The 27,285-nt window shown below is 45.1% G+C and overlaps 1 protein-coding gene across 1 annotated transcript in view; it reads left to right on the forward strand.

Moving 5' to 3' along the window:
• The window catches only part of LOC116870394 (chloride intracellular channel protein 5), a 95,944-nt gene extending 90,391 nt beyond the window's left edge, over positions 1-5,553 (forward strand). The window contains exon 6 of the mRNA XM_032862020.1: positions 5,269-5,553. Coding sequence (XP_032717911.1) covers positions 5,269-5,436 — 168 coding nt within the window. The 3' untranslated portion in view covers positions 5,437-5,553. The remainder of the gene's footprint in view (positions 1-5,268) is intronic.
• The last annotated feature ends 21,732 nt before the right edge of the window (positions 5,554-27,285 follow it).

Consider the following 27,285-nt stretch of genomic DNA (forward strand, 5'->3'; position numbering starts at 1 on the left):
AGGACTTGGTCAGAGCTGGAGATTGGGCGGGAATCACTTGGGCCCTTACTGATGGGCTGGGAAAATGCAGTCTGTTAATATGAAGACACTTTGGGTCCAGGGCCAAGTCAATGGTTACTTGTAAGTCCAGCCAAGCTCCATGTTTCTGAAGTTCTTAATGACTGCATGCCCCACCACACCCCCGGAAACATCTTTTATTCTCTTTTCCTGAGGAACGAGTGGCACCATCAGGGATGGTATAATTCTAGTTCAGTCACAGTGTGTCAGTGTGACGTATTGGAAAGACCCCCATTCAGAAAGTCACGAGACCCACGTCCTGGCTGGGTATCTGCCACCCACCAACAGCATGAGCTGGGGCAAGCCACTGACTCTTTCTGGAATTCATTTTTCTCATGCTTAAATGAAGAGACATAAAGTATAGTCCTTCTAGCTTCTTTCTTCTCTCTTCCTTTACTCCTTCTTTGTTCTGTCTTACTTAAACTTATACTGACTACCCACTCAAGAATTTCCTGTTGAATAAGGTAAACAAATGGACCCCCCAAGGCCCTGTTCTTCATCCCCTGGCTCCTCCAGTACCCCCCAGCCCTAAACAACCACGCTCCGCCCGTGTCCTTGGATGGAGTTCAGTGAGTTCCTCACTTGGGGGAGCTGGGGATCAGAGGGAGGATGGCCTGCAAGGGGACAAAGGCCGGGCCTCGCCTTCTGTCTCCTTGGATTTCTGCTGATCCAACTTATCAGATCCCAGAGACCTGGCAAACCCCTGTCCTGCAGAAAGAGTGAAAGGGGAGCCAAGTCAGGCCTCCAGTTTGGCTCCTGAGGCCAAAACCTAATCTGGGCTGTGGGAGCTAACTGTTTTCATATGAAAGAGCAAATTCAGACCATGAACATGGACGTTCCTGTGAACATCAGAGCCCCTGTGCTCATTCTTGCCCGCGCTCTCTCTCGCAATCTTGCGCTCTCTGCCTCTCTTGCCTGGCTCTCATTCAGGTTCATCTTCATTCTCCCTGAGAGCCTGGTTTGAACTCTCACTGTCTGGCTCCCTTCTAGTCCTCATCCCCTCAAAGCAAGCCAACATGTGAGGAAAGAACCAGAGACGTGGCCAAGTCTCAGGGCGTGCAGATCCAGGCAGGGAGGGGAATGGCAGGCCTTCTGGAGGGGTCCTTGGGACCTGTGCCTAGCACAGGGACCCGCTTTAGCCCCTGAAGCAAACAGCAAAGGAGACATAAGCACAAGTATATACCCATACATCGCCCTTCTGCTGTTTTAAATCTCACAGTGCATCCTTTAAAAAGGAAAACAAATCCCAGCATGGAGAGACTTGAGGCCGCACCATCTGTCCGTTTGTGACCCGCCCCTCCTGCATGGTCTTGCTCCTTAGCCATGACAGCTTCTTCTCAAAGGCTCTTGGACAAACCCAAGGGACCCTCACCCTGCAGTGGGAGGGGTCAAGGAGGACTGGCAATGGGTGTTGTCTCCAGCATTTGCTCATGGCCAGTGCTCTGCCAGAGACTCAGATGCCATCCCCTTTGCCTCTTAGTCACACCTAAGCTGGACAACGTTGTGAGGATGGCTTTTTGGTGACCAGCCCGAACCAGTTCTCTTAACAGAGAGAATTTAATAGAAAGAAGCAGTAAGTACTGAAGAACTAGGAAGGCAAAATATACCACGGTTCTACTTGAGTGAGGCGGCTGCGACCGTAGGGCAGCGGAGGCAAACGGAAGAGATTGGAATGATCTAAACATGGAAACTTTGATGAGGGGCCCTTGCCAAGTCAACCTTGGACCTCTGAGGTGGGGCACGCTGAGCTGCTGCTGGGGGCTAATTTGAGGGGATGACCCCCATCCCCTGCTGTGGGGTCACTGTTGTGTGCTGGCCTCTCTCAGCTAGGGTGAGGACACTGGTTCCACTAGTGGTGGCAGAAGGAGAAAACTGGACTCAGCTGTTGCTACTGGGGCAAAGGAGAGTCTGATGGGAACAGGATGGCCAGGACAGAAAGGGGCGGCCCTTCTCCCTCCTCCAGCTTTGCAGACTCTCTCTCTCTCTAGCGCCCCCTCTTGGCAGTACCTAATGGGAAGTCCCTGGCCGGACAGCTGTGATTTGCAGATTCCCCGCCCATGTGTCCCAGCGTCCCAAAGAAACAGAAACGAGGGTGGTTTGGAGATAAGCAATGACAGCTGGATAAGCGGCGCACACAAGGGATTCCGAGTACAGCCCTACCTTTCTCATTGGTGCAGGGCTGGGCGGCCACGTAGAGAGAGAGAGGAAGGACTGTCATGGGAACATCAGGCCCAGCAGAAGGTGTAGAGGCAATGATATTGTAATATAATGTAATGATATTGGTATTGTAATAGCATCCTTTGGTGACAGATGGGAGCCACACAGCTGATGAGCACAGCCGAGCATATAGACCTGTCCAGTCACTATGTGTGCACCTGAAACTGACGTGACATTAGGTGTCAACTATCCCCAAATAAAACGAGGAAAGCAAGGACTGTAATAAACATTAGTGATTACTCAAAAGATACCGGTTGAATTAATTCATTTCCCGTGTCATCTTGTGGAACCCACTTGGGCACTTGACAGGTTCAGTCTGCTCGTTGTTAAGGATCTTCAGGCTCTAAAATTAGGTGAGTTTCTTACATTTGACTCTAGATGCACTTTGATTTAGGACACCTGAAGATAGTAAAGATGCAATACAGCCGTTTATTGAATCCTTACTTATCGAACTTCTCTTTGCCTTACTTTCCTCATCTCTATAATGGGAATACAATACATTCTTCCTTATGGAGTTATTTAGAAGTTTAAGAGGATTGCATAGTGCTCAGAACAGCCTGGAGCAGAGCACATAGTAAATCAATGCTTGTTAGTGTCACTACTCTTATAAACAGTGCTACTGAGGGGCGCCTGGGTGGCTCAGTCAGTTAAGCATCTGCCTTCAGCTCATGTCATGATCCCAGGGTCCTGGGATGGAGCCCTGCATTGTCACTGGGGTTCCCTACTCAGCGGGGAGCCTGCTTTCCCCCCCCTCAACCCCCTTACCCTGGCTCTTCTCTCTCTCTTGCTCGCTCTCTTTCTCTCTCACTCAAATAAATAAAATCATAAAAAAAAAATTTACAAAAGCCTTAGCGTTGAGCAGGCAGTATAGAAATGAAGAAGCTGAGTTTCTGCCCTTATACTGCTCACAAGCTAGGGAAGAGAGAGAGAGGATACTAAAACAGTAATTGCAATTCAGAATAGAATAGAGCTGACTATTGGGACAGAATTTCCAAACTGATGCAGGAGAATGGAGGGGGAAAATGCATGCTCCTTGGGAATGTGGTCAAACCGATGAGGCTGAGCTTTTCACACAATAGGGTCATCATTGTGTTCACTCAGCACAGCTTTCCAGGGAACCCTGACCATCACTGGCACCAAAATGAAGATGAAAGCCCAGCGTAGCTGAACTCCGGGGTTCTCTGAGTGGGAGGATCCCAGGGCCAGCAGTCTGAAGACCTCTCTAAAAAGAAAACAAGGAAAGGAGGCAGAAGTCAGGGACACCTGTGTGGCTCAGTTGGTTAAGCCTCGTCCTTTGGTTCAGGGCATGATCCCAGGGTCCTGGAATTGAGCCCCACATCAGGCTCCTCGCTCAGCGGGGAGCCTGCTTCTCTCTCTGCCTCTGCCTGACACTCTTCCTTCTTGTGCTCCCTTTCTCTTTCTGATAAATAAATAAAATCTTAAAAAAAAAAAAAGAGTCAGAAGTTAGTGCCTTAGGAGAGAGAGTACTCTTTGGTATTCCCACCCCTGCCCCTAGAGGCCTAGAAGCAAGAGGAGCTGATGTGCAGACCCCAATGTACAGTTACAATAAAGGAGCCCCGTTAAAAAGTACTCAGAATTTCCAGCCAGTGACAGCAGAGCCTGCAACCAAACATAAGCCCTTCTGAGTTTGAGGCCCCATGTAAAGACAAAGGTCACCCTCTCTGCATGCAAATGGGCAAAAGATGGGTCTCAGGAGATAATGTTTCTTGAGCACTCAGGATGAGCCAGCCATCCCTCTAAGCATTTTGTGTGTATTAATTTTATGTGTATTAATCTGTTCCTCCAAGGTAGGTCTTATTATGACCTTCATTTTAGAGATAAAGAAATTGGGTCTCAAGGAGGCTAAGTAGCTAGTCCAAGGTCACACAGCTGCTAAGTGGTGGAGTAAAATGGCAGATTCAGTCCGTGGGGCTTCAGAGCCCATGTTCTTAACTGCTATGCTACTGTTTCAGCACAAACAGCACCTCCCCAGAATGCCCAGCCATAGCCCCCATGTGTGCAAACTACGAAGAGAAGTCACGATTTGTTCACCCCCGCAGCGTACATGGAACCTGCATGTACATTCCAACATCTAACTTCCTTTTTATGCTTTTTGTTCTCCCCTATGAATAAGGTGTTTAGGTAAAAAAAGTGGATGAGGAGATAAAATTTATAATTCTATCAGTTAGCCATAACCACTGGTAACATATTGGTATAGATACTTCTAGTCTCTGCGTATATTTCTCCAAATGCATTATACTGCACTTTAAAAAAATTTATTACTTTTTTGCACTGCACTTGAAACTTAGCAATCTTTTTTTTTTAATGATTTTCCTTATTTATTTGAGATAGAATTTGATAGATTTATTTGAGCAGAGGGCGGAGGATGACTCCCGACTGAGCAGGGACCCCAATGGGCCTCTGGATCCCAGGACCCTGGGACCATGACCTGAGCCGAAGGCAGATGCTTAACCCACTGAGCCACCCAGGAATCCACTTAATGATCTAAAAGAGTCTTCCAGATGGCTGAAACTTCCTTTGCAGCATCATTTCTAAAGGCTCTCCAGCACGGCATTGGATTTACCTATGATAATGCATTAATTCATGTACCTATTGCTGGACATTTCTTTTCTCTGTCATTTTTTCCACTCTTGCATTTTTTACTCTTGATCCCATGATCACAGATACGTAGCTAATCTTTCTGATGATTTCCCAAGGAAAGTCCCTCAAACAAGAATGAGTACGTCAAAGGGAAAATTACATTTACTTATGAAATAAATAAGATTAGAGAAGATGGAAAGAAGGCAGTTCCACCTGCCACCTTGCACGATACACATTCTGCTGCGGGGTGGTGGGGCGTGATGCACGCAGGGTCTCTACCCCCCACCCCCACCCCCGCCCCCCGTGCATGCACACCCGGTCCCACCACTAACTCCTTCTCCCGGGTTTGTCTCCTGCCTTCACGCCATCTTGGTCCTGCTGTCTGTATTGTAGATTGTGGCCAAGAAGTACCGGAACTATGACTTCCCGGCCGAGATGACGGGCCTGTGGCGGTACCTGAAGAACGCCTACGCGCGGGATGAGTTCACCAACACCTGCGCTGCTGACCAGGAGATCGAGTCTGCCTATGCCGACGTCGCCAAGCGCCTCAGCCGGTCCTGAGCTCGGCCGCCTCGCCCTGCCACTGGTAGCACAAGGACTCCGCTTCTCCCAAACCAACTCCAGCCTCACTGACTCCCCTTCCGCATTGCCTCGGGAAACATCGTTTGGTCGCTGGCCACCTCTTGCTGGCCCCATGGACTCTAGCCAGCTGTGTCTTAGGAAGGTCCCAGCCGACCCCATCTGATCCCACCAGCATCTGCAGGCGGCAGTGATAGACACCCTCAAGCTCTCAGCCTTTGGGCCTGGTCCGGCTTTCAGTGTGTTTGGGGTCAGCCCTGGAGAACCTGCCTAGGGGACTGTCCCTGGCCCCTCTGCCAATACCAGATTCGCTGCTTGGCTGCGGTAGCAACATGCAACCCTGTGTCTCCTTCCCCCTCCTTGTTGGTAACTCCTTGGCCAAGGACAGATGCCATCAAAGATCTTACTAGAAAGAGAGCCACCCCATTTGGGGGAGACAGAGAGAGTGAAAGGAGGACAGGCAGGCTGTGGATTGAGCGGCTGGCACACACACCTTCAGTCCCTCTCTGCTTTCTGACGCTCCGGTCACACAGGGCACTGAGGACCAGACTGTAACACCATTTTAGACTGTCTCTGTAGGCTGCAGGGTGAGGTCATGATGCTCTCATGTATCTGGGGGACACCCACCTCTGTGCTATGCTGTCCAGGCCTTTTGAGAAAGCGAAGTTGGCATGCAGTCGCAAACTGGGGTGTCTGGGAAGGAGAGGGGGAAGAGTGTCGATGCCAAAAGGCCCACGGGGTCTACTAGCCATGGGTTTGCTTGCTTAGCGGTAGTTTTGTTGGAGGTGACATGCCCAGGTTTGACAGATCCACGAGTGAATTTCATTCTGTGAGAAAGCAGATGGAAGGTGGGAGCAGGGGATGGGGGGCGGGTGAAGATAGAGAAGTTCTTTATGAGGATCAAGGTTCCCTGGGAATCTTTCACACAGGTCTTCTTTCTCATGATCTCACAAAGTCTTGAACTGCTGATGTCATGTCAGTACTAACCAAGAATTGGCCAAAACTGACTTTCCAGTCTCTTCAAGTGGTTCCCGAATGTGGGTCTGCCAGCCCGGTGGGGCTCCTGGCTGAGCTGGCTATAGCCTCTGATGGGTAAGAGATGGCATGATCATGGAACACCTTAGGAAGAAAGTCCATGGGCCTTTCTGACTGGGAAACCATGTGGCTTGAACTTGAAGAAAAGTAGATGCCCCTGCCATCTGACTCACCTGCCAGATGAAAAAGGAACTTTTTTTTAGCTAATATTTCTCTCCTCAGTTGCTTTCCTTCAGTTTTACCTCCTTCAAAGCTCATCTGGCTTGAGCTTAGGGAACCTGTGCAGAGGGAACTAAGAAAAATGAGTTAATCATCAGCCCTCTGTCCTAGTGGTGGCCTGTGAGAACAACCAGACATCATAGACCGTCACCTTCAGCAGCTCTCCCATCCGGGCTGCCCGGGGGGCAGAGTGAAGTTCCTGAGTGCCAAAAAGCCCCGGGACATGGCTTGTTGCCCAGGAATGTCAGGCAACAACGGTCCTTTCCATAGAAACATTGGCACATCGTTGGCCCAGCCACCCCCAGACAGAACTTTGTCTCCAGGGATCTCTGAAGAGATCACGTGGCCGTGATCTTAGCAGAGGGGAGGAAGCAGGAGCCCCTTGAGCCCAGTGAGGAAGAGGAAATTTCTCAGTAGGATGTTTTATTAGCCTGAGAGCTTTGCAAGGGCAAGAGGCATTGATTCATTCCTTCCCCTAAAGAAACCTTCCCAGGGATTCCCTGGGAACGGAGTCCCTAGACATGTTTCAAAAAGGAACATGGTGAGGAAACAGTTCTTTTTACTGTAGGGAAAAGCCCCAAACTGGCCTCTTGGGAGATGAAGTCTGGAATGATCCCAGAGGACTTTTAATTAGTGTAAATCCTGTTGTCCTCAGAAACCCTGACCTGACTTTAGCAACACAGTCACAGTGACCTAAGAGGCAATTTACTTTCCAGAGACCCGCGGTGGTGCTGTTCTAGAAGCACGGCGGTGTAGCAAAGGCAGCGGGACAAAAAACAGGCTCCCAGATGGCACAGCTCCTGGCTAGGGGTTGTCTGATACTAATGACTGATTTGAGAGTCAGAATTCAGCCATTGGCTGGTCTTAAAACACAGTCTTTAAAAACAAAGAAGCCAAATTGAATCAATATTGTTGTTTCTAGATGTTCCTTCTGTGGTTTACTTCGTTTTGCATAAATAACGCTATTAAGGCACCAGTGGGGGGAGGCAGTTAAATGATCAGTTATAACCACGGAAAACAGGGGACGGAGTTAGAGATGGAAAGCACTTCTGAGTACTTAATTCAAGAATATCTTTTGATTTCAATTTAAGATTATGACATAATACAACCGACTCTTGACTGAAAGCTTTAATGTCTTATGACCAGATTTAGCAGAATATTTAAAATAACAATAATATTACCTTCTGATTATTTTTCCCAAAAGAGATTTTCTTCTCTAGATCCTTTAGCCTCGCTGGGCTTTGGCCACAACCCTGTCACATATACAGCAAATCATCTTCAGGCCTCAGTATGATGAGGTCCTTAGGTGACTCCAGAACCCGCTCAGAGAGTCCTGAAGGTTTGGTCTTCATCCAAAGTAACCCTATCTTTGGTCTTGAATGAGTGTTGATCCCTCAGAAAGCATTTCAGTGGCATTAGAAAGGGTTTGGGTTGAGATCTTATTTTATTTTGGTTTTATTTTTCTCCTTTGACTTTCATGTCACTATTTTATTTTATTTTTGTGGAATAGCACAGCGGGAGGCAAAGGCAGAAAGAAGAATCAAACTCAGAATGACTGTTGAATTTACCCATCTATCAGATTGGGCTACCTCTCAGGTTGGCCCTGAGAAGGTATTGGGTAAGATTTTAATAACCTTATATGATGAGCTGGATAATAAAAGCTTGAGTGTTCTAGAGCATGGTCCTTGTATTGTGTGTCTTTATCTCCCGATGATGGAAGTCAAATGCCTGACAGCTCAGAATCATAGGCGACGAACCCCTAAAAACCCACTTTTATTTAGCCGCACAATCTCAGACTGGTTTCAGCTTCCCAGAAAATGCCAGTCTCTGGTGTTCACATCTCCTGCCGGTGGCACCAGCAAGGATCTTGGTCTTTTCATTAGAAAAAGCCTTCTCCAAGAGTGAAGTTTTCTCAGCTGCATTTTCCAGCACGTGTCAATGAAATGGCAGAAGTTCTTCACAGCACCCATGACTACTGGTCATTCTGTACAAAGACAAGACCAAGCATCTTCGCATTGTTGCAGGATGGATCGAGCCTGGAATTGACCCTGAAGATCTCAGAATCCCAGGAATCAGTAAGGCTTAGACAAATAGAATTAAAGTTGGGGTGGGGGCGGAGAGTCAGAAAGGTACAGGTCCATCTCTTAAGAGTTTTCCATTGTGAGAAACCAGTGAAGAGTCTGTGTCTAAAATTAAATCGGTCTAGAGGCAGCAGGAATCCAGTAGTTACTTCTGTGACCCTCTGCTATTCCTTGTGGCCAGAAGCTATTTAAGTAGCAGAGTGAGTCAAGATGCCGTTGTCTCTCTCTCCTTGGAAAGATGAAGTATCACCTCATTATTAAACTGAAGCTCAAGGATTCCTAAGGGATCACTTCCTTATTTTTTCACATGCCATTAAAAAGAATCGTGAGCATTGGAGAGAGAAGTGTGTGTGTGAAGCATCCTGGTTCTAAAGTTAGGAGGATAGACATTGTCATGTCTTTGGCCTTGGAGCCCTTTCTGCAAACAAGACCCATTGTCTTCTATCCAGTGCTTTTTAGCATTCAAACCAAGTAACGTGTGTCCCCTTCATGAATGCATTTTCCTTTATCTATGCCAATATTCTTCTCCTGGCTTAGTTTCAAGATGCTTTCCTTCCATCAGGAGGTATGGTCAAAAGTGTGCCTCATTTTATTTAATGTTACTTGCAGCATTAGATCCAATGCTCCCCTCACCAACCAAAAATAAAATGAAACATTGCCTCATTATAGGGTTTGGGCTAATCTGTGTTTCTATAAAAGCAATCTGTTTTTCTTTTAAAACATAGTTTAAAGAATCCAATTATCTAATATATATCCAATATTTTATGTATAGTTAGAGATTTCACAATAATTGTGCATACACTTAAAATATACAATATCCAGCTGATGTTTGAAATTTGTCTTACTTTCCAGACCTCGTGTTTGTCCCATTCTAAAAGCTGGGGGTTAACTGATTTAGCAGAAGATGCCTAGCTTTTTATAAAAGAACAAACATTACGTTTTCTAAAGACACTCCAAATGATGGCTACTTGATGTTCTCAAGACCTTTAACTGTGGTGACAAAATAGCAGGACTTGCTTTCAAGCCTTAATAAATTTAAGTTGCCTTTTGATGAAGATACTGCTGAATGTTCTCTTCATGAATCTGAACGAGTTATAAATTTGTTTTCCAGTCTTGATTGGTATTAACTGATTCAAATAAAGTTGGTTTATTTTCAAATATTACAAAGGCAATCATCAGACTGCTTATTTGAGGTGCGGATTTCCTATGCTATTTAAATGACAAGTATGAACTACCTCCCCTCCCAATAAAAGTTATTCTGTTTTCCCATTATAAAAGAAAATATGTTCATTATTCTTAAAAATCAGAAGCAAAGAAAAAGAAAAAGAGGAAGAAGAAAAGGAAAAACAAGAAGCTTGTGACCCAGTCATCCAAAAATTTTTATTTTAGCAGGGCTAAATTCTATTATAGAACATGGGCTGGGTTAAAAAAAAAATAGACTGATGTTCATTCAAGATTCTCACTTCAATTTCCTATCTGTATCATTATACCCGAGGTAAGCCAATAGTGACAGTTCACGTATGATTTAAGGCATACTTTAAAATACTAGTCTACCTGCACACAAAACTCCCTCTTTGCGGACAGTGGCCTGGCCCTATCAGTGTTCCTGGCCGAAATTCCCACCCCTAGAACATCACTGACTCTAGAATAAGGTCTCCAGAGTCTTCAGTTTTACCTGAAGCCAACATTGATATCAGATGAAGTCCTGACAGGAGAGGTGGCCTGTAGGTCACAGCAGGTTGTAGCAGATGCTGTCCATGGTCTCCCTCCATCCCGACCACCCTTGTGTTCCTTTGGCAGAGCTCTGATTGGGCGAGGGGTCCTCCTCCCCACTCCTCCCTAGTCCCCACCCTCACAAGATTCAGGTAAAAGTGGTTCCCACCCCAGTTCCAAGGGGCAAAGCATGAATGAATGGTCTGACCCTGTCCTCCTGGCTGTGGTTGGTTTTGGAGTGTGTTCTTGACCAACTTTCACCCAGTATTGTGAGAAGAGATTTGTTTAGGAACTTCTGAGAAAGATCTTCTGAACAAGTGTCTCCTTAAGTCACTGCCTCTGGATGTGGGTTTGAGGCCTGGAAATGCTGCCCTCGCCCCCCTCCCACCTGCCCCAGAGACCATGAAGGACAAGCATCAGGCAAAGTACTGCAAAAGGCACCAAGAGTGGAGAGGGTCCATCTCCTGATGGGACCACTGAGTTTCTGAATCAGCCCACTGTGATCCTGGCTCTAAGTCTGCTTTTCCTGTTCTGTAATACATCCTGGATTGTTTGAGGGGGTTTGTTTGTTTGCTATTATGAGTGGCTGAAGGTATCCAAGTGGTGGATGAGCCGAATTTGTTGTCATTATTGCTGTTTTTGTTTTTAATAGCTGGTTCCGTCATCAGATTGCTCAAGCAAGACGTGTTCTATGTTTCCATTGTTTGCTCTGCATGTTGACCAAGGGCTGTGGGCACAGGAGACTTCATCTCTCTGCATCTTGGTTTCCTTAATTGTGCTGTGATGAAACCAAGGGGTGCGCCAGTGGCCATGCCTGTATCTGGCCTAGAGAATGGAGTCCTGTTCCAGAAAACCTGCCAAAACTGAACTTGGAAACAAGAGCGTTGCATTATACTTGGAAAGGTTGTGAACTGTGTCGCTTTCATTTTTATGTCCAGTAGCTAAGATCCCCAGAATTCCCAGTAAATTTTACCTGTGGGAAAGTGCCTGGGGTGTCAGACTCGGGGAAGCTCAGAGTTGGAAACTGGAGATCAGACTTCTGATCTTAAATGTATCACTACATTACTATATGAACTTGAGTAAAGCCACTTTCTGGGACTGTTTCCCCAACAGGATTACTAAGGCCTCTTTTTTGGGATGATGAGTTTCCTGATGAAGAGTACTTAGAGGTAATAAAGAATTTTATAAACGGAAATGACATTTCAGCCAATTGGAACCATCAGTCCATTGGAAGGTCTCACTGTAGCCCTCCTAAATGGAAAGAAACTGATCACCAGAAAATACATAAGTATTAGGAACTGGTGGGTTAGGGTGTGCCCACCAATCCAAAGTTTTATGTTCAAAAGTGCCCAATCCTCCCTGCCTGGTGAGACCCACCTTATAATCACTGGGCTCTGGCTCTAAAACTTTGTAGATATCCTCCCAACTCCCTTCTTCTGAAATATACTAAGACTCTATTGAAAAGGTGTTCTTTTCGATTGAAATCAATCTAATAATTGTAGATTTTTCCAATAAAGTTTTTCTGGTGATTTTTTTCTCATTTATTTGTTTTGGTCATTGTCAACTAACAACTCTGTATACTATTTTTCAATTTTTTTTCTTACTCATATATTATGAACATCTTTCCATGTCCTTTTTCATCTGATACATCATTTCTATATATATGTACATTTTAAGATTGATTTATTTATTTGAGGAAGAGAGAGAGAGAGAATGCAGGGGGAGGGGCAGAGGGAGAGGGAGAGAGGGAGAAACTCAAGCAGACTCCCTGCTGAGCACAGAGCCTTATACAGGGCTTGATCCCATGACTGTGAAACTATGACCTGAGCCAAAACCAAGAGTAGGACACTTAAAAGACTACAATACCCAGGCATCCCAAGGACTCCTTGGCACGTGTAGAATTCCTTCTTTGAATAAAACATGAGAAAATTTAAAAAGAAAAAAAAATCCTTACTTTTGGCAACATAAGGATTGCCACCCTAGACCAAATCCAGTTGATACCCAGCCAGTATAGCCTCAGAGGTGTCAGGAACATTATGGGAAGCTGCGTATGTATGTGCACAAGAGGGCCAGCTTTGGGAAACATTAGCACTGGACTTGCGAAGAGCTATTTTCTACCAGAAATTTTTCCCACAAATTCATTGAACTTTTGGCCTTCAGAGGAAGGTCAGGTCTGTCCTTCAAGAAGATGAATGTGGATAAAGTGAAGAGAGAGAAAAATGGTGAGTTGGCAGGGCCTGCCATGGGATTTATGAAAGTGTGATAGAAAAGTGAAGCCAGAAAACCTGAAATCCCAAGTCTGTATTTCAAGGGTGATGATCTCTAGAGTACTATGGCCTCTAAAATAACATCCAAGAGACAGGTAGATCTTCACCCTTAAATTCTAGATGACTTAAGGGGGAAAAGAGACTTTACACTCACCTGGAACCAAAGGACTTGCAGAAAATGGTCATCTTCATTCTTTCCTGTTGCCTCCAACCCATTCTTATGCCTCACACAACTCCTGGAACACCATCTCTTCTCATAGTGCCAGCGATTCTCAGAGAGATTCTCAAAAAAAAAACAAAAACAAAAAAAAACCAAACCAAGATGGCGTTAATTATCCAGCTCTTGATTTATCAAGATGCCATATAACCTGGAAACAAATGTTGAAGAAAGGTGATGAATGTAAAAGATCATGAGACTCTAACTGAACCATTGCACAATTAAGACCACAACAGGGCCAAGTTCAACAACTAAGAGAGACATGGAGCCCAAAAGCTATCATGTGGTTATTTAATTCTAGAAAGGGGAACTATATGAGGGTGTTGAGGGGAGTAATGAAAGGAGCAGTTAAAATGTAAATTGCCCACTGGAGACTATTTTAAAATGCTTTTTTGGAGTACCTTGCAAGGAGCTCCAAAGTCAATAATAAAAGAGTCTATAAATGCATCAAGGCAGAAAGCCAACTAGATAATCAGTGAGACCACTTGACCCAGAGCTATCCTGAGAGAGAAAATGGAGAGGCAGTTGTTTTCTTTTTAACTCTCTAAAAATAAAGAGAGACGACAAGGACATCTTCACTTCCTCTTTTAAAAAGATATTCTCATAAATATGGACTTGAACGCAAATAGGACTGGGAGCAACCAATGGCAACAAGAGACATCCTGAGGGGGAAGCCACTGGGTAAAATTTATGTCTAAAAAGTGACAATAAGCTTCCCTACCAGGGGCTGTAAAATGCCCCATATAGGTAAGAATACAGCCCCAACTGCATCCACAGAATATTGATTCTCTGATATACTAGCCCAAGTATATACTGTGGGCAAAAAGGCCAGCCAAATACTGGGATCTCCTAGAACAGCGTTGGCCAAGACACACAAAGCTTTGTACTTTCTAGTACAAAACCGGGGTATGATCACTCCTGTCTGCAGTTTGCATGGACATATCCCAAGGAATATTAATGGCCGCAATAGTCTCCATGTTAAATGCCTGTCCTTGGGACCTCACGTGCTAAATAGTATGTATTGGAATCATCTCAAATTCTTGCAATATTCCCATGATGTACTCCTTTTTAAAAAAAAAATTACAGGGGCACCTGGGTGGCTCAGTGGGTTAAAGCCTCTGCCTTCGGCTCAGGTCATGATCCCAGGGTCCTGGATTGAGCCCCGCATCTGGCTCTCTGCTCGGCAGGGAGCCTGCTTCCTCCTCTCTCTCTGCCTGCCTCTCTGCCTACTTGTGATCTCTGTCTGTCAAATAAATAAATAAAATCTTTAAAAAAAAAATTACAGAAAGGGAATCAGAGGCCCGTAGCCATTAAGCAAGTTGCTCAAGTTCACTAGCCATTAGGAGCTGGGATTTCAATCCAAAAGACCAACAGAAGGTCTAAGAGGTGAGGAAGATGAACTGAAACGAAAAATAGCGTTTCTAGGTCTGAAAGGCGGAGCTGTAATACGATCAAACCCAAAGTAACACAATGCTCTGTGACCGGGTAAAATTGTGAACCGGGTACACATAGTATGGGACTCCTTAGAACATCTAAAATTAAAAATACAAACTCTTTTTTAACAATGCCTCTCAGAGACTGTTGTATTTAAGTACATAAAGGGCTTCCTCAGTTGTTTGTTTTATAGGTGTACAATTTTCATTGTATGGATATGTGTTTACTTATTTACTTATTTAAAGATTTTATTTATTTGACAGACAGAGAGATCACAAGTAGACAGAGTGGCAGGCAGAGAGAGAGAGGGGGAAGCAGGCTCCCTGCTGAAAGAGGAGAGCCCAATGCGGGTCTTGCTTCCAGGACCCTGAGATCATGATCTGAACCGAAGGCAGAGGCTTAACCCACTGAGCCACCCAGGCGCCCCTGTACGTTTATTTACTGATGAATTTGTAAATATTTTTGAATTGGAAAAAAACATGCACAGTCAAAGAAAAGTCATGCAGTTCAAGAGGCATTACAATGAGAAGAAGGCAACATTCCTATGGCAAATGCTCTCACCCACATCCCAGAGGACACCAGTGTTAACAATTCCTTATATTAACTTCCAGAAATTTTCGATGCACGCACACAAACACACACACACACGTTATATTGCACATCATGTTTTTTGGAAGACTATAGGACATGTGCGTGCATATATATGCACCAGATTTATTTTATTAAAAAATGGGAGCTTGAATTTTTATTCTGCATTTCTTACTAAATCTATCTTAAGGAGCTTCCTATATCAATATATTTCACATTTTCTATAACATCTGCACAGTGTTTCACTGTATAACTTAATTCACTTGACCAGTCTACATTTAATAGACAATAAGGTCATTTCCAGTCTTCTGCCATTGAAATAAGGCTGTCGTGAACATTCTTGGTGGTATTTTTGAACATATATGAGAAAACATTTGTAAAATAAGTTCCTGATGGTATGATTAGCAGATTCCAGGTATATGCATTTAATTAATTTATTATTATTTTCATTTGTATTTTAAATAGAAAATACATTTGTGTGGTTCAGCACTTGAAGTAGTATAACAAATTAAATACTGAAAAATCTCACCACCCCATCCCTCATCATTATACTTCCTTCATCATTTGTAAGTAAAGATTTTATTAGCTTCTTGTGCATCCTTCTGGATTGTTCTTTATTCAGTTGCAAGAAAATGAAAATATATATTCTTATCCCTTCCATTCTTACCCCAATAGCACATACTGCATACATTGTCCTGTATCTTACATTTTTTACTTAATATACCCTCCAGATCTTTCCATATAAGCACAAAATGTTTATCCACATTTTTTATAGCTGCATACCATTCTGTAGTGTAGCTATTCCATAACTTAACCAATCCCCTTTTGCTGGACACCAAACTTACTTCTAAATTTTTGCTACTGCAAACAATGCTGTGATTAATAAGTATGCACATACTTAATTTTACATTCATATAAATAAATATAGAAACATGCATAAAGTGTGTTACCAGTTGGGTAAAGAAAACAAGCGAGGGGTGCCTGGGTGGCTCAGTTGGTTAAGTGATGGACTCTTGATTTCAGCACAGATCATGACCTTCAGCGTTTGCGAGATTCAGAGTCCTGAATCAGGCCCTGCTCTGAGTGTGGAGGCTGCTTGAGATTATCTCTCTCCCTCTCCTGCTACCCCTCCCCCTGCTCATGCTCTCTCTATGAATAGATAGCTAGATAAGTAAATAAATGCATACATAAATAAATCCATAAATAAAGGAAAACGGAATACAAATCTCTGTTGACTGACAAGTTTTTTAAAATAAGATTATTTATGTATTTATTTATTTATTTGAGAAGGAGTGAACACAGAGGAAGAGGGAAAGGGAGAAGCAGACTCCCTGCCAAACAGAGAGCCCAGTGTGGGGCTGGATCGCAGGACCCTGATATCGTGACCCGAGCAGAAGTCAGAGGCTTAACCCACTGAGGTGTCCCTGGCTGGCAAATTTTTGACAATTCCTTGAAAGGATAAACAAAAACTTAATAATAGTATTCCTTACTGGGAAGGATGGGAACTGAATGGAAGGGAACAAGGTAGGAAAGAGATTTTTCTCTGTACATGTTTTTATATATTTTATTATTTAAGTCATGTGAAGAGATGCTGTGGTGTTGTATTCTGTCCCTATTTTGGAAAGTATGTAATATGTATCAAAATCTGTTTATGACAGGTTCCTGTGAACTTTTGGGGTGATTTTTTTTTAAATGGGCCATTCAGGACATCCATAGGCTCTTGAGACAAAGTTCTAAATGTCCATGATGCTTCTCATCTGAACTCATCCCTTCCGTGTCCCACCCAGCTTGTGGCACAACCTCAGTGTGGTTTTTCATGAGTTTTCATCCCCAGTTGGTTAATTTAATATTGCTCCCATCATCACTTTCCTGAAACCCTAGGAATAGTAGATGTGCCAGTTAACAGATCCTTCCTACAGAATTGAATTAAGAAGCGCAATTGATAGAAAATGCCCATATGACACACAGATCCTGCATTGGGTGAAGAGACAACACATGGCTGTGGAGACTTCCCAGCAGCCTGGGTTTGCCAAGCTCAGGTGAGAGCCCACAGGGGAGATGGAGCACATACTGCCTTGAGCTTCAAGCCCCGTGGGTCCCCCCACGCCCGGCTGAACCCTCTGGAACTACTCTCACTTCAGTCGGCTTCTTTGAACCGCAATTTCTGGGAATATCCAGCAATGTCCCCTCCCACCACACACCCCTTGGACCTTCTGGGAATTTTAGGACTACATAATATATTCTGGCCCTGCCTTTTAGTTCGTCTTTGACCGCAACCTTCAACAAGTCATGCTATAATAAGCAGGAGGTACTGGGGGGACTCTATTAGTCAGTGGATCATTTTCCTCCCTCCTCCCAATATTTTTTACCCCTCTCTCCTAAAGCCTTCCTGTAACAAGTAGGTCCCCTAAGGCTTCCCTTCCCCTCAGGCTTAGAACCACCTTCTAAATTCGTATTATAATTTTATTACCTTTAAGTTTATTATATATATTACATATCACAGATCATCTCTCTTTAGAATTAGAGCAAATATTAAAAAGCCATTGCTTCTTAGATGGTGAACCCAAAGTTGAAGTAACAGACGTCCACGACTCTACAACATTCCAATGGTAACTTTGCTTTTTCATCTACCCATGTGTGAGGGGTTGAATTATGTCCCCCCAAAAAGAAATGTTGGAGTCTTGACCCATAGTACCTCTGAATGTAACCTTATCTGGAAATAGGGTCTTTGCAGAGGGAATCAGGTTAAGATGAGGTCCTACAGGATCAGGGTGGGCCCTAATCCAAATGAGGGGCATCCTTATAAGAAGATGAAAATTTGAATGCAGATAGACACCAAAGGAAAAGGACCATGTGAAGACAGAAGCAGAGAGTGGAGATTATGTTGCCATAGCTGGAGCCACTAGAAGCTGAAAAAGACAAGGAAGGATTCTCCTCCAGAGGTGTTGGAAAAATATGGCCATGCCAACACTTTGTGGACTTCTGGTCTCCAGAAACAGGAGAGAGAGATTTCTGTTGTTTTAAGCCACCCAGGTTATGGTTACTTTATTATGGAAGCCCTGGAAACTAGTATACTGTGTATTTGTTCACTTCTGAAAATGTCCCACGTATGTCCCTTCTTGATATGTTTCCACATATTCTCACCCCAAACTGGAATGTCACTCAAGCATCTTCAGAGAGGCTGTCTGCGGCAGCAAAGATGGGATTTCCGCATCACACACCCTGAAGTCTGAGACCAAGTTGCCTTTTCTTGCCACCTCCCTGGCATTCCCAGTAAGCACTCAAGAGTCTTCACACCAAAGGGGGCACAGCTCCTGAGAATTCTCAGAAGATCAGAGGTCTGGCTCCATATCATCACTTTGCACATATTCCCACAACCAATGGGCTTCCCAACTGTCTTGTCCCGGCTCCAGGTATTTGGAAAACGTCTTCCTTTGCTTACTTCCACCTCATTGTGGAAGAAGGCACCCACCAGCTTTGTCCACCCCAAATGCCTTGGAGCTCTGCCCTGATGAGAAGAAGGCAGAAAAGGCCATTTTCAAAGCCCTTTGCCTGAAGAGCACCTGGAAGACTGATTTGGCAGGTTCTCCCTTCAGATTTCCTCTCAGGTGATCATGGATTTGGCAGTGGGGCACTTGGCTAATCCTCAAAGAACACAAATCAAAACACCCCATTCTCCTGCCTCATAATTATGTTATCCAGTTACTCCCCTCGAGCCGGTGATAAAAGGAAATCTAGTGAGTGGGTGCTCGACAGGTGGCCTTAAAAGGTTTAAATTGCCACTTGAAGTTGGGCTGATGAAAGGGGTCTGTGCAGGTGTGACTTACATGGACAAGGATGGGGAGGGGGGCGGCTCAGAGCACACCCAAGGGTGGAGGGTTAGGCAAGTGTCTTCCCTGGGGTTCACCTTCCATTACTGACCCAGATGCAGAGATAGAAGCCTGGGCAGCATCAGGACTGTGGGCTGGCCCTGAGAGAGATATTGAGGACTTGGCTTCCCCATGCTTTGTGGAAGATCAGCCCATTTCAGGGCCTACTCTGAAGAGACCCAGGAAAGCTCTTATGGTACTTAGCTTAAAAGGCTGAATTCATTGGGAGCTAATCTTCCAGATTCTATTCTGGCCAACCGATCCCATCTTCAACATTCATCTTCAGTTATGTCTCCCTGTTTTCATCCCATGGAAATCTGTGAAAGAAGTTCCTGTGCCATATTGGTTACTTCGGATGGGGAGTTCTGCTTCTTCACAAAGTTCATGTTTTCAGAATTTTGAGGGCCTCCCATTCCACTTGGACTATCTCTACATTTGGAACTTCTTGACATGGCATCATATTTATTTTTCTTGAACCCTATTGAATATATCTTCCCCAAAGTCTATTGTAGATATCCTACAAATGCGGTGTTCCCTTAGCTTGTAAGAGCTCTAGAATGAGAGGACCCCTTCCTCCCTGGATTTCTCTGACCTCATTTCATCAGCCTCGGGGTTTTTTTTTTTGTTTTTTGTTTGTTTTTTTTGTTGTTGTTGTTTGTTTGTTGTTTTTTAATCAAATCGAGAGGAGGCAACTGGAGAGTTGCAGTTCCCTCCCATCTTTTCAACTTTCCTCTGTCAGATTTGTATCCACAACAGGGAAGCATTTTCCATACGCTTCCACTTTGAGGGACTGACCAGGCCCCACCCTCTCCATCAGACCTGCTTCTTTGGGGAAAAAAGTGATTTTCTGTTGACATCATGGGTGCAACATGACTAAAATATTTAGGGGAGGCTAGCACTTGAAATAGATAGTGGGGCAAGGGTGGGACAGCAAGTGTCTCAATTAGAATTCTCCGTTGAATTGTCTTTTTATTTTTAACCCTTAATGAGAAAGTTGAAATTATTGAAAACTTATTTCATGAGATACACAGCACTTTATATGTACTTTTGACAGCTCATCACATATTGGGTAGTTACAAGTCATCAACCTCTGAAAAGATGAATTGGTGAAGGGTACCTGGCCCCCAACATACGCCCTCTCCCCAAAATTGCAGTTGCCATAGCTCAGTTTTTGATTCCATTCCTCATTCATCAAGCCATAACTATTAAGCATTGGGATTCCCATGTATTACAAAAGTTAATCTAATGGCTGTAACCAGTAACTGCCAAATCTTAGTGCTTCATGAGCTAAAAGGCTCATTTCTCATCTGGGCCACGGCCCAGCTGCAGTGACTGAATCCTGAATGGTCTCATGCCTACTGCATTTGCCTTTGCCAGGAACTGGACTTCTCAGCCTCCCTTGTGCTGCTGGTAGTCATGTGACCAAGTTCTAGCCAATGCGAGAGAAGGCAAGTCTTTGGGGCTGCCTAGAGTTGCCTTCCATACCAAAAAAAAAAAGCATTTTTTTTCCTATTGTCTCCTTCTTTGGAGTCCTGCTAGGGATTTGGTGTTAGCATGCAAGACTTTTTTACCTGGATAATTTCAATTCTGTATTGTCTCCTGCCTCCAGTCCCTCTTCTTCCCCTCTTGCCCTTACTTGGCGACCAAGTCATCTTACAAAAACACCCGTCTGATCATATCACTTCTCTTTGCAAAAAAGCCTGATTCCCTTGCCTAAAAGATACCTCCAAATGCCTATGTTTAAGGATAAGGTGTATGATCTACCAGAAATATGCCTGATTCCATGGCAACGTCTGTTGACATGAGACAACGGCATGTGAATGAAAAGCCAACATGGTGAGGAATGGCCAAGGAGAAGGATGGAAGGAGCACAGGCCCCTGGAGGCATCCCTGTACTCCTGAGCCAGTCCTAGACCTTCTCATTATGGACCTCCAGACTCCTTATTATGGGAGATAATTAAGTCTCCTCTTTTATTGTTGCTACTTGCTGAGTTGGACCCTTCATGGTATGTTCCCAAACCAACTAGTCAGCCCTCATCATCATGTATCTTGCCCTCAAGCTACTACAAGCTACCAAAATATTCTCCTGCCTTTTTTTTACTATTTATGTTTTTTTTTTTTCCCTGCCTTGAATGCTCTCCTTCTGCTCCTGTTTCAGGCACCCAGATAGTCACCCCTCTTCTTTGAGATCCGGTTTTGATGGTTCTCCCTGCGGGGAGCCGTCACTGTTTTCCTCCAGGCATACTTTGCCTCCTTAAGGCCCTTTCTTTCTACCTCCAATGACAACTGACAAGCCAGATATACCTTTTCTTCTAAACATTTGGAAAAATCCAGGCTTCTCCTTTGGTAGGAGCCACTTGAGGTCAGGGCAGTGTTTTACTTATCTCTGAGTTCCTGGCACCCAGCACCCCATATCCTCTATTTATTATACCATATACTGTTATGGTTAAGTTATACTATATTTATTAAACCTTATTTATTAAGTACATTCTGCCCCCGTGCCAGGAGCCCATCACACTACGAGCACAGCTCAAGCGCCTTCTCCCCATGTACCGCAACTACACATTGTCTCATGAGTTCCTGGAATGTTAGAGTTGGAATAGACTTGCAGCTTTCCTAAGGTTTATTACAGTGCTAGCTACATTGACTGGAAAAAAAAAAAAAAAAAGGATTCCAGGAACAAATATATTTGGGAAACACTGAGTTAAAATTTAAACACGTCTTTCATGGTACAACTTCTCAGAGCTCATAATAAGCTAATATGTATTGGGAGTCTCTGAGAAAAGAATATGGCAACATCTCTCAATGGCCCAACCCCTGACGGTGGAACCCTCTTCTCCCACAGCATTCCCATGGACTCTGTTCTATGGGGCACATGCTGGGATGCTCTGATCTGCTACAAGTCCCTCATTCTACAGGTGGGAGTGCAGAGCCAACCCAGCAAAGAGGCTGCCTGGTCCCTGGCTCAGTCTCTCCATCCAGTTCTGTGGCTCCAGCTTGCTCTTCTTGGCCACTTTCTGGCCACACCACTAATTTAGCACTTTGCAGAGGTTGGTCATGTATTCACTTATGTCTAGAACTAAATTATAACTTTCTGAAAGGGATAGGGCATTCCAACACGGTTCCGATCCCCTCGCTGCGCATCAGACGTGTGGTCAGTATATGCTTACGGCAGAATGAATGGAGAGAGAATGAGCGAGAGAGGTAAAAGTTTATCTGTGTTTTGAGAAGTGATCATATATCTCTTTGGGGCCCAGACTAGACGCACCATTATCACATGTGCCCCTAAAAAGGGAAATGCTTTCCATTACTTCATCATCATGTTTTCTCATTATCAGTTGTAAGGAATATCCTGATTTCAGGGGTATTAAAACAAATGTGTTTCTTAAAATTCATGAAATACAGAAGAGACATTAACTCAAAGCAAAACTCTGCTCTACAGATAACCTCATTCCACTAGAAACTCAAAATTACCCAAAGCCTCAGAGTGGGAAGGGAGTGGGAAGGAGAAAAGGCTTGGAGTCACAGGGGTGACAAAGAACAGCTAAGGGAATTCTGCCAAGGGCCAAAGCTGTGAGCGCCTTGAGGTTTGAAAGGGCGGTGGCCATTGCTGTTGGGCGGTCTCCAGCTGAAACCCAACAGGCAGGGCACACAAATGGCATCAATTAATCTGAGATTGGTAATGACATGTTTGTTTTGGATTGAAGGAATGCCATTGTGGCTTCAGTGCAGTGGCTGGGTTGTTGTGGATGGAGGGCGGGGAAATGCGTGTCCTGGACGCAGACAGGCTACGGCCCTTGAAACCCATCCAAGAGGGTTCCGGGGTGTTTTTGGTAGTTGGGAGTCTCTGGGCGACAGCATTTTCCCAAAGAACCTCAAAGTAAAGCAGCAATTGCCTTTTCGGAACTTGTGAACCGGAGGCTAACCCTCACAGGCCGAGCTCCACAGGACATGTTCCCCAGCAGATCTGTGCATCTTCACATCTTTTTTTTTTTTTTTTTGTAAGGAAGACTTCTTTCTCTGTGTAAACACTGGGGCCAGGGGAAATAATTTTCCCTCTGCCAAAACCCAGTCCAAATTCACGTGTTCAACATTTCACACCAGACCCCATGCCCTCGGTGGTCAGGCTGGTTTTCCTTTGGCCAAACACAGCCTTCTGCATTGGGAGAGGATGACCTGGGGTAGAAGGGCACTCCCGGGGCTTATTTAAAAAGGGCACCAAAGTCTCCTAGGGAAGGAAAATCGCTCTTTCCAGAAAGATTTTTCATGATTATGTGCAAATGAATCTGAAACACATGGATCAAATTTCTCTGAAATTACACACAGTTTTAAAAATTAAGAGGGAAAAGGGAATGGTTTTTCTGGTAACCCCAAAACATCTGAAGAAGAAATACACACACTTGTGCACACAAAAATAAACCAAATCATGGTAACTGAGGCCTCGTATATAAATGCAGGATCCAGCTGAACTTGTCCCTCCTAGGTTGGTAAGGGTAAGGCCTTCCCTTTTGTCACCTGACAGGGAGACTCAGTGGCTGGGCAGCCTTCTCTGGCTGAGACACACTGCAAGTCTGATGGGGGAGGCAGGGCAGCCGGGAAAAAGCTTATTTTCTGCCGGTTAAGCCTCTCCATTACTTACCTTTACCTTTATGAATGCTGTTAAGATTTGGGCTTTAACATACATAACTTTAAATCAGTAATATCCTTCATGGTTCCATGATTTGTTAGCTCCATATGTAACCTCTTGGCCCATTCAGTTGGCTCCAACTCAAATCCCGTTGTTCCTTTGCTTTCAGCTTTCTTTTTACAGGGAAGGGGCATGGAGTGGAGGAGGTGAGCAGGCAGAAGAAATGAGAAGAAGCTAGAGAAACGAGAAAAAGTGGAATTCCTTCTACCGAACTTTCTAAATGTGGAACTCATTGTCTGTACCGGCTTTGAGGAAAAAAAAAAAAAGCTTAAATATTTGTTGAAGTCTGGATTTCTCCCTGCACCCGTTTCCCCCCCATTCCCTCTTATAAAATTAAAGCTGAAGCTAGCAGTTCACGTCTAGTTCTTGAAATGTCACCAGCAACACTGCTATTATTCTGATTTTTCTGGGCAACGCCCGTTGGTTCCCTGCTGTAGCTCAATTAAGCTAACTCCGCTTCCCTAGGATCTGGCCTGACAGCTGCATTGAATTTGGGTTCATTGGGTGATTTATCGGGCCTGCTGATGTATAGCCGCGTGATTTAGGAGTGCAAAAAACCCTGGAATGCACCAAAAAGCAATACATGCATTATTATTAATAATAATAATAAAGATAAATGTCAGCCCCCAGGGACTCTGGTGGCCCTTGCCACTCCATTTAACATTTTAACGGTGGCATGTGGCCCCTTCGTGGCACTTGGTTCTGTCTGGTGCCTTCGAGGAGGCTAAGAAAAGGTTATTTGTCAAATGCTAGGTCAGCGTTGGGAGAGGGGGGTTATGTGTAAAGCTCTAGGTCAGACCAGCCCAGCTGCATTCTTGTCCCTGTCATTGAACGAGTTGAACTTTGTCACATTATTAAGCTGTCAGCAACGCCAGGGCGTTGTTTAGATTTCTGGTGGGAACTCCTCACACATGCTCCGGGGCTCCGTGGGGATTTTATCAACACCATTGTAAAACAGGCACAAATGAGCTGTGCTGGAATTGCCCTGGGAAGACTGGGCTCACTTGGCCTCATCAGGCAGGAATGGAAATACCAGAATCGGGTCCTCGTGCCACCCACAGACACCCTCCCTGGTTGCCTCTGCCAACACCCGCGGCACGGCAGGTCCCCCTGCTCTGCCGTGTCGCTCCTCTCTGTGTGGCTGGGTGAGTCCTGCCTTGGCCTCGGCCACACTGTGTGCCAAGGAGCTCTGAGTACAGACTCATGCTCAGCTGAGGTGGCCCCCACTGGGGCTGTGGTTGAAGTCCAAGTTCAGCTCTTCGACTTCCCCCGTGATCCCTCATTCTCCCCACGATCCAGTTCCTCCCTCACTGCCTGGGACCCAAATGTTCTCCTATTGTTAGTTTTCCAGGCAAGGAGCTGGGAAAGCTCCAGAAACAAATTACAGAAGCTGAACTGTCAAGAATTATGGGGTGCACTGTCTCCACAAAGAAGGTCTGCATTTAGAGGGGACTGGAGTCAAGAGCTGGGCTTCAGATTTTAGCTAGTAACAGCGGACTCCAGCCGAGGAAGGGGTTCAGGGCTAGGGGTTTCCAGCAGCCTTCACATCATACTGCCAAACTCAGCTGTCTCCAAATAAGGGACACAGGGTGTCAGGGAAGGGGTATGGGCAAAAAATGAGTGAAAATGAGACACCTGCAATGTAGTTCCAGAATCCCTCAAGTCTTTGAAAATAAAGCTAAGAAGGGAGGGTTCCCGCCACAGTAAGGCCCACAGTAAAGGACAGTCCCGGACATGTTGGATCTGTTCAAACAGATCCAGGCTAGCCTTGAGCAGTGTGAGAAACACACACACACACACACACACACACACACACACACACACACATACAAATCTACCCCCATGTGCTCTGTGACCTTGGGCCACAGCCATCTGTACAGTGGATAGAAAAGTAGCATGAATGCTGTAGGCTGATGTGGGGACCCAGCGGGATGACAGAAAGAACGATGTGAAGTATACTCCTGAATGCAGGAGGTCACCCGGCCACTCTGTTTTCTGGAGAAAACAGAATCAGGGCTGGGTGCTCTTTGGCCCTGATGGCTGTTTTCACCCTGGCCTGCGGCTGCTCCAGGTTCTAGGGCCGGCCGGGTTCTAGCCCCAACGGGCTGCGTGAGCTCATGAAACACACTGGGCCCTCTGGAGATAAAGAAGGTGCGCTGATGACTCGGTCCTCCTCTAACCTCTGTGGATTCGTTTTCAACTTGCATGATCAAAACCAGAACGAAGGAGTCAGAGCCACTGTTCAGGATCCAGGGGCCACGAGGGGGCTAAAACCATGTAGGCAGTGACACTTACACAATTGAGCGACCCACACCTAAGTAAAAACACATGGTCACTTCCCCTCCCCATTCCAGTGTACACAGCATGTGGGTGGTCCCTGCAGGGAAGTGGAAAAGATGGTGTACCTGCTTAGAGGATTTTTCCACATAAGAAGAGTCCCAGATCTTTCCCCAAGACCTCCCACTGCTGACAGTTTGGTCCATCACCCCGCAAAGAGCTCCTGGAGGATGCAAAGCTTCTCCCAACAAGGCTCCTTCTCACTACCATGGAGACCTAGCTAGCCACCTCATTAAATCAGGTCCGTCCAGGCCTTTGGATGGGTGTTCTGGGCACATCCGGTGGGAGCCACAGCCCTCTACTGAGCCATGCAAGGCATGACAGCGTCTCCTCTTTCAGAGTCTATGGCCGCGAATATTGTTAATAAAAACCACAGACGCTATTGAGTTTGTTAACAAGAAAGGCCAGCAGAAGGCAAATGATCACCACTGGGCATGAGACACCAAGACACTGGGACAGGCCACTGACATGCTATGGCCCAGACTCAGGATTTTAGATGGAGAAAACCTGAAGTTCCCAGTTCTGACATCGTGTAATCCTCAGCAAGCCATTTCCATTTCCTGTACTGCTTCCTGAATTATCGACTGGGAAGAAAGATAATTCCACCTGCCCTCCCCATGCCTGCTCCCCAGGAGCTCTGCTGACTCAGAATCCTAAGTGGGGCTTTGAACCATACCTCTCTCCAAGAGGGTGAAATGAAAGAATACACTGAAAGGAGGTAGGCATGCAGTAGGAGCTCAATAATTATTTGCTGTCGTGATCACTGTCTTCCTATCTGCTTTCTAGAGGTGGTCAGTGCTGGATGCTGAGCTGAATGGAATGAAAATATGATTTCATTTTAATCCTCATGACTTGAGGGAGGTGATGGTATTTTGCAAAGTTTACAGATGGGGAAACAGAGGCTGGAGAGGATAGTTTCTCCAACTCCCAAGCTGGTGACTTTTCATTTCTTTCTTTTTTTTTTTTAATTTTATTTATTTATTTGACAGAGAGAGAGACACAGCGAGAGAGGAACACAAGCAGGAGGAGTGGGAGAGGGAGAAGCAGGCTTCCTGCTGAGCTGGGAGCTTGATGAGGGGCTCAATTCTAGGACCCTGGGATCATGACCTGAGCCGAAGGCAGATGCTTAACCGACTGAGCCACCCAGGCGCCCTGTTTTCTCATTTCTGATGCAATGAAATAACGTGTGTGGAAGCACATACTGTTGTTAACTCTTACTGGTGTTATTTCACTAAAGACCCTGGCTTCCTGGTAGAACCTTGATCGGTTAGGATACATTTAGCCCCGCGCAACAGGATCCTCAGCCATTAGTTGTCAGTGGCCCAGATGAGAAAACCCACCACGCTCAGGCCTACTTCCACAGTTCTTCTCTGGGTGTTCCCTG

Source organism: Lontra canadensis, unplaced genomic scaffold (assembly GCF_010015895.1).
Source record: "Lontra canadensis isolate GAN:19392208 unplaced genomic scaffold, GSC_riverotter_1.0 scaffold23, whole genome shotgun sequence".
In the NCBI taxonomy this organism is placed as follows: domain Eukaryota; kingdom Metazoa; phylum Chordata; class Mammalia; order Carnivora; family Mustelidae; genus Lontra; species Lontra canadensis.